Genomic DNA, 6,620 nt, shown 5'->3' on the forward strand with positions numbered 1-6,620 from the left:
TGTTTCGTTGTTGTGGTTAGTTGTTTTTATATGTTCTCTCTGTCGGTGTTCTTTTATCCAGATGAGATTTTTGTACTTGCAGAGTTTAGGTGTACCTCTTGGCAGCCTCATGAAAAGCTTGGACACACCCGCAATGTCTCATTTCAACATCCGATAAAAATGTATTTTGGTAAAATTTGTCTTTCCTATATATATACAGTATTAGGTTACGGTCAATATCAAATATGTGTATGCTTGACTGTCGGAGTTCGTTCGAAGGTGCAAAGTTTGGTGGTTGCCAGGAGTCGCAGAAATTTCGGATGTACAGAGATAGGTATAGAAATTGTGTTTTTTTTTTCTAGATCCTCAAAGCAAAGTAAGTTTGCACTCATAGATGCGTATCCTATGTCGTCTGATATTACATTTTATTTTTGCCAGCCATCTGGTTATTGAAACATCACAGGAGATCAGCGATGTGCCTTACGCAGATTATTTTACTGTAGAGGTAGGAGAATATTTACACCGAAAGCTATCAGTAGTTTGCTAGGTGATGTGTGTTATAGGTGAAATTAGTTAACTTTGGCTGATTCTAGGGGGTTTGGGATGTGAAAAGAGATTGCAGAGACTCGATAGATGGCTGTATACTGGATGTTTATCTCAATGTGGCCTTCTCTAAAAGAACAGTGTGGAAAGGTTTGTTAAGCTTAATTTACTCTTCCATTGTCCTTCATTTTTTTCTCCTTCCTATCGAGTATGAAGCTTCTAGTTCATCAGTGCTTGCTTATAGATATGGAAATCTCTTAGCTTTTGAAATTGAGTTTCTTATATGGTTCTGAAATCTGGCTTGACATCTATGACTTTTTACAGGGAAAATAGTGCAGTCTACTTTGGAAGAGTGTAGAGAAGCTTATGCACATTGGATAAGAATGGTACTTTGTCAGCGGTCATTGAATCAACATCTTCTGTTTCAGTTTCTGTAGTAATTTAAACAAGTTTATTTTTCTTTTCTTTTTATTATTTTTGGAGGCACATGAACTGTTGAAGCAGAAGAAGCTGGAAAACCAAAAAGGTTAGTGTTGGAGACTGATGATTAACAGAAGCTTTTTCCTTGAAAAAAAACTTGCTGACACCTCGTTTTACAGGGAACAAGTTGATTGAGGATGGTGTACCGCTAGCAGCAAAGGAAGAAACAGTATCTGAATGTGAAGAGGAGAGGAAGGTGGAAATGGTGGGAGGAGGGGTAGTGAAAAAAAGCTTAAGTGAAGTGTGGGTGAATCTGACATCGTTTGTGACGAGACAAAGCGGGACAAGGCAGGTTATAGTAATAGCGTTTGCAGTGATCTTACTGATGCAGGTATGTGTGTTTTGGATAAATTAGTGGTGAATAAGAGAAAGAGAGAGAAGCTAATTGGTGGAAGTGTGGACAGGTGACGATAGTGGTGCTGCTGAAGAAAGGAGGAGGGGGGCAAGTAGAGTACCTTGAGAGGTACGACGAGTACAGTGGACATGGGGCGAGTTTGGGGTGGCTGGAGAAGAGAATGCATTTCCTAAGGGAAGAGATGATGATGGTTGAGGATCGCTTGCAGAGGATGCGACAAGACCACGCCGCCTTGAAGGCCCAGTTCCATCATTTGGAAGGCCTCATCCGCCGCAACCAACACTAGATTTGTTTCACCCTATTCTATGTTTGTGCAATGCAGATTGATATGCATGTATGTATGTATGTATGTATGTAATTTGGGATGTTACTTCCCAAAGTTTTTATAGCTACGCAAATGAATTGATCAGAGACTCTGTTTAACGAACTGAATTTAATCAATTGTATTCGGGTGTGCAACTGTGCATACATATTATTGTATTCGGATAACATTAGAGCATATGAACTCTGCATCACAGAGGCATGCAAAAGAAGCCTTTTCTTTTCTCATTCATGGCTTTGTAACCTAGCAACACCGGAGACTACCTTCACACTAAGTGTTTTATAACATCCAAGTGTTTTATAAGCGGTCTATGTATTCATAAACCATGGAGATTACATTTAAACTAAACCTCTACCAAAGATCGAACTCACACTGGTAACTCACTGCACTTCGGTCCCTATTGGGTTCTCTCGACCAAACAAAAAAAACGAATTTGATTATGTTAAATTTCGTATGACAATACCTTTGTTTTCATTGATGAATGCATTTGTTATTAGGAAATGAGAGTCCATAGAACCCAAAAAGGTAGCAATGAAAAACCAATAATGGTGAAAAGAGTTGGCACGAGGTAAAGAAAATAAGAAACGGGAAAAACAGAATAATAACCAACCCAAGGATCTTAATTACAGACCGACACATTTAAGGGTATCTTGTGAAAGGACCAAGTACAAGTGAGCCCAGTCAAAGGGAAGGAACACTTTTCTAGAAGGATGGTATCAATTCAATCAAGTTGAGCAGCAGCCGTTCTTCTGGGCCACAGGCTGTCCTCTGATCTGCACTGTCGGCGGTCTTGCGTTGTTCCCAGCTGGTTGGCTTGCCATTCTGCATCCAAACCACGAATCAATTTCAATCATACGACACATTCACATTGTAAATTGGTTAGCTACAGACAAACTACACGAGAAGCTTCTTGAAATTTTCAATATGAACCGCTGCAAGGTCAACATCGGTCTGCTCAAAAAGTTTCAATTCATTTCCCTTTCCGAATGCATCTTTTAGCAACAGAGTCACTTTTTACTCAACAAGCAGGCAGTGATCTAAAAGGAGTGATGGCTTTGCAAAAGTTCCATCAGGTCTAATGGATCTTCTGAGCAATAGATAAATGATGTAGGGTAAATACCTCTCTTTGATGGATGAAGACATTGCCATGAAAGCCAGTTCCACATTTGTAGCATCTTTTGCACTAGTCTCCATGAAAGGAACTCCAATTTCATCGGCAAATGCCTACAAATGTTTAAAATATCACCAGGAAACCAATTATAGCCTTACAGTTGGATGAATATTCAAAACCTTGAAAAGGAGAGAGTTGGTAAAAAGAGAAATGAGTATACCTTGGCTGTTTCATATGGAACGGCTCTGTTTTCAGCAAGATCACACTTGTTGCCAACCAGGAGTTTGTTCACATTGTCACTAGCATAACGATCAATTTCACTCAACCACTGCTTCACATTATTGAAGCTTTCTAGATCTGTGACGTCGTAGACAATCTAGCAGGTGGAACCTAAGTTGTTAGTACATATACAAAAAGAGTCAAAACGTAAGAAACCAACAGAAGTAAGCAGCTTACAATGATTCCATGTGCTCCACGGTAGTAACTGCTAGTAATGGTCCTGAACCGCTCTTGACCAGCAGTGTCCCACTGAAAGATTAGTGAAGGGGGGAAAATACATGGTGGTCATGAGTTAATGAGAAGCAAGAAGAGCAACCTTGGACGGTGAGAGATGAGGAGATATGTAGCAGAGTTATAAAATTAAACTAGTCTTGTTTAGCAAAAAAAGAAACACAAGAGTAGAAAGAGGGAAAAATAGAGATACATACGATTTGGAGCTTAATCGTCTTCCCATCTTGCTCCACGGTCCGAATTTTCTGAAGAAGAGATGATAGAAGGTGAGATCAAAGCCTCCAAATAGTGAAGGAAGAAAAAAAAAGAAGAAGGGAAACAACTTACAAAATCGACACCAATAGTGCTAATGTAGCTTTCTACGTAAGAATCATCCTGCAGCAGAAGAACAAACAAACAAACATGAGTGATTCAAATCCTGATAAAGAAGCAAATGTAGAAGAAGCTACAGTGTTTGATCTCTGAGGAAAGAAAATTTACAGAAAATCTCAAGAGTAGACAAGACTTGCCAACGCCAGAATCCCCGATAAGGAGGAGCTTGAAAAGATAGTCGCTGCACAAAGAGAAAGAGACCCACTTAATTACCAGTCCACTAAAACAAAGAGATCAGACAGTGAGACTAATTTAATTATCAATCTCCAAACCCTAGATTTCTATATCGCAAGAGAATCATCATCATCATCATCATCATCATATATATATATATATGAAAGCGCTGGGATTAAATTGAAGTATACGCGCCGATGGAGAAAGGAACTTACTACTCGGGATTCATGGTTTCGATCGGTGGGGAGGTTGAACTGACCGGCGATACAAATTCACAGATCTCTCCTTCGCTCTCTCTCTCTCTCTCTCTCGTTCGGACCCGAGAAGAAGACAGGAGTATTGGGCCTTCAAATAATAGTGAGCGGAGGCCCAATAACGCCAAAGAAAAACAAAAACTTCTTTAACAAGTTTAGGGTTGCAAATTGGGCCTGCCTCACTAAGGTGAGACCCCCTCTGAGAACTAATCAAGGACTAAGGATGAGGTTAAAATTAAGAAGGTTAGTCTTGGACTCGGGTCACATCTTCCGGTAGAAGCTTGAACGCAATGCAATATAGAAAGAATTCCAAATTAAAGGTAGTCGATAAATGGCTCACAATCCCACCCACCTTGAACGCAATTGTCTTCAATACGATTCACAGGGTGGGATTGTCTTTCCGATCCTCACTCTTAACAACAAATAAACCATCCTAGTCAATATGCATGGCTTCATCCTACTAGTAATTTCAGGAATGTTTCCCCGACCATCTTCCGTGGTTTAACTGTCAAACCAAATTAAAAAAAAACGAAAACATCTACTACAACGACAACTACAGTACTAGCTAGTTGAACTCAATTCTGTAAGTAAAAGATAACTTCACATGGTTCAACTAGATGGTTCAACTGTAAAAAGATAACTTCACATGAGATGTTGACACAAAAAGTCCAAACGTAGAACAACATACATACCCACTTCCACCCAAAATGGACCACACAAGCTGAACCCATATGTCTCGATTATTAACTTTCTTAACTTTCTTGCCTTCCTTTTGGCGTTTTCTTCCTCACCAATCATTTAACAACAACCACTTTGTACCTCATTTCATATCTTCCACCCGTACTTCTGCTTTTTGGCCTAAAACTCTTCTTAGTGTATACGGATTCGGAAACATCACACAAATGTTACACCTATTTCATGGTACTTCAGGTAGGTTTGTAGGCTTGTAGCATTGTACAGGCACCAGACCATTTTATATCAAACTAGACAACAGAAAACAATCTTCCAATATCTAATAACCTTTGATTATTTTTAAGAAAATAGAAAACTCTCTATGAATTGCACAATTACGAAAGTCATTCGGAGTAAGAAAGTTATATGTTTATTTAGTTTTGTAGGGCTCAATGGACCAGCTTGAGCAGTCAAAATGGAACTACACATAGCTAGACAATCAGACAACATGAGCTGTAACATAAGCACGATTAAGTGCGGACTTTCACTCCGATCTTTTGTTTTCCCAATATCAATCGCTACTATTGCAAAATAACAGCACTCGATGTTTAGAAGAGCCAAACCATTTGTCCACTCAATACCAACGGTCATATAAAAATTCAATGCAAAAGAAGCACAGGAATGGAACTCAGGGTTTTCAAACTAAACAACACATGAAACTCGCATTCACACTCATCAATGAACCAGAGACATAGAAACAACCAAATACTACTCACTAAGGCCCAACATATTCATCTGGTCTTGACATGATAGTTTGTCTAAATAGGCTTGATTTTGAAGTGCAGCGAGATGAGCGAAAAAACAAGACACTTCAAGTCCTGCAAGCATGAATGTTTCAGAAAGGAACATGTGAGCACAAATAATTACAGAAAGATGCTAACAGAAAAAAACTTGAGAACCATTTATATATATAGAGAGAGAGAGCAACATCAGAAACAAACAATTAGTATAACCAGACCACAGCCTATATGTTAAAGTTCGACAAAGTGAATCAGTGAAAGAGGCAACTAAATGTAGAAGAACATTCTTATAGAGAGAGTAGTAACGGGATTAGGCTAAGCAGGAGGAAATTAAGGGCTTACTGTATAATCTTAAGAAAAAAAAAAAGAAGGCAAAGTGGATTGGAAGAGAAAGAGAGGAGACCTGAACAAGATAGTAGAAGATGCGAAGTCCTTCAGGATCATTGCTGCTCTGGACATCAACAAGAGATCCAATCTTAGATGTAGCAAAGCAGATATGCTCATTGCCCATGACGATCTCAAGCTCTTGCTTCCCAACACGGTCAGGTTCCGGCCAATTGTTATCATCTTCTTTCAGTATCTACTTTGCCCAACAAAAAAAACAAAAACATATAAAAAAATTAACATCATCTATGGTAACCGCATCAACAACCTAAATCTAATAACACTGGGTTGTATTCTCTCCTCAGTAAGTTTTTTAAAATAACATTCCAATCGCAAGATGCCCTAAATTGACAATAAAAAAAAAAAACCCTAATTGACAATATAGCGGAGGAGGCGTAGATCGAGCAAGACGCGGACAGTAAAAGAAAAAGGAAAAACAAGAGAAAGGAAATCGGAAGAAGACCTCGCTCTCGGAGACGATACGCTTGCATTCCTTGAGAACGGCGGGGGTGAGAAAGACCTCCTTCCGGATAATCGTATCGTTCTTGTAGTTAGAGTTATTGGCGTAACGGAGCTTGCCGTCTTCTCTAAACTCGAACTCCAGGAACTCGTGTCCAAATTTCCCTTTGTGCCCAACATAGTACCTCAGGTAGAATTCTTTCTC

General features: G+C 39.3%; 3 protein-coding genes across 5 annotated transcripts in view; 1 reads left to right on the forward strand and 2 right to left on the reverse strand.

The window, feature by feature from the left end:
- Nucleotides 1–1,837, forward strand: part of LOC104773732 (protein VASCULAR ASSOCIATED DEATH 1, chloroplastic) — a 5,091-nt gene extending 3,254 nt beyond the window's left edge. The window contains exons 12-18 of one of the 2 annotated variants that reach the window (XM_010498378.2): nt 259–313; nt 418–484; nt 573–672; nt 847–908; nt 1,006–1,048; nt 1,122–1,333; nt 1,407–1,837. In XM_010498378.2, the coding sequence (XP_010496680.1) occupies nt 259–313; nt 418–484; nt 573–672; nt 847–908; nt 1,006–1,048; nt 1,122–1,333; nt 1,407–1,643 (776 nt within the window). In that variant the 3' untranslated portion in view covers nt 1,644–1,837. The remainder of the gene's footprint in view (nt 1–258; nt 314–417; nt 485–572; nt 673–846; nt 909–1,005; nt 1,049–1,121; nt 1,334–1,406) is intronic. The other variant, XM_010498379.2, reaches the window with a different exon arrangement.
- Nucleotides 1,838–2,143: 306 nt separating this feature from the next.
- On the reverse strand, nt 2,144–4,187 carry LOC104773733 (ras-related protein RABD2a). The gene is made up of 8 exons (XM_010498381.2): nt 4,062–4,187; nt 3,781–3,853; nt 3,628–3,675; nt 3,498–3,545; nt 3,247–3,318; nt 3,011–3,166; nt 2,800–2,903; nt 2,144–2,501 (listed from the first exon to the last, which is right to left on the reverse strand). The coding sequence occupies exons 1-8, from the start codon at nt 4,073–4,075 to the stop codon at nt 2,405–2,407; spliced, it is 612 nt and encodes a 203-aa protein (XP_010496683.1). The 5' UTR covers nt 4,076–4,187; the 3' UTR covers nt 2,144–2,404.
- Nucleotides 4,188–5,288: 1,101 nt separating this feature from the next.
- LOC104773747 (protein mago nashi homolog) overlaps nt 5,289–6,620 on the reverse strand; it is a 2,564-nt gene continuing 1,232 nt past the window's right edge. Inside the window, exons 2-4 of one of the 2 annotated variants that reach the window (XM_019242743.1) lie at nt 6,420–6,600; nt 5,976–6,152; nt 5,289–5,650 (exon numbers count right to left, since the gene is read on the reverse strand). In XM_019242743.1, the coding sequence (XP_019098288.1) occupies nt 5,591–5,650; nt 5,976–6,152; nt 6,420–6,600 (418 nt within the window). In that variant the 3' untranslated portion in view covers nt 5,289–5,590. The remainder of the gene's footprint in view (nt 5,651–5,975; nt 6,153–6,419; nt 6,601–6,620) is intronic. The other variant, XM_019242742.1, reaches the window with a different exon arrangement.

Source organism: Camelina sativa, unplaced genomic scaffold, assembly GCF_000633955.1.
Source record: "Camelina sativa cultivar DH55 unplaced genomic scaffold, Cs unpScaffold00633, whole genome shotgun sequence".
Lineage (NCBI taxonomy): Eukaryota > Viridiplantae > Streptophyta > Magnoliopsida > Brassicales > Brassicaceae > Camelina > Camelina sativa.

Bases quoted from the DNA above. Each gene is read 5' to 3' on its own strand.
- LOC104773733 (XM_010498381.2), bottom strand. The intron at 3,546-3,627 runs GTAAGTTGTTTC...TCTCTTCTTCAG, and splicing joins GCACTATTGGTGTCGATTTT to AAAATTCGGACCGTGGAGCA. The intron at 2,502-2,799 runs GTATTTACCCTA...GTTTGGATGCAG, and splicing joins TCTTCATCCATCAAAGAGAG to AATGGCAAGCCAACCAGCTG.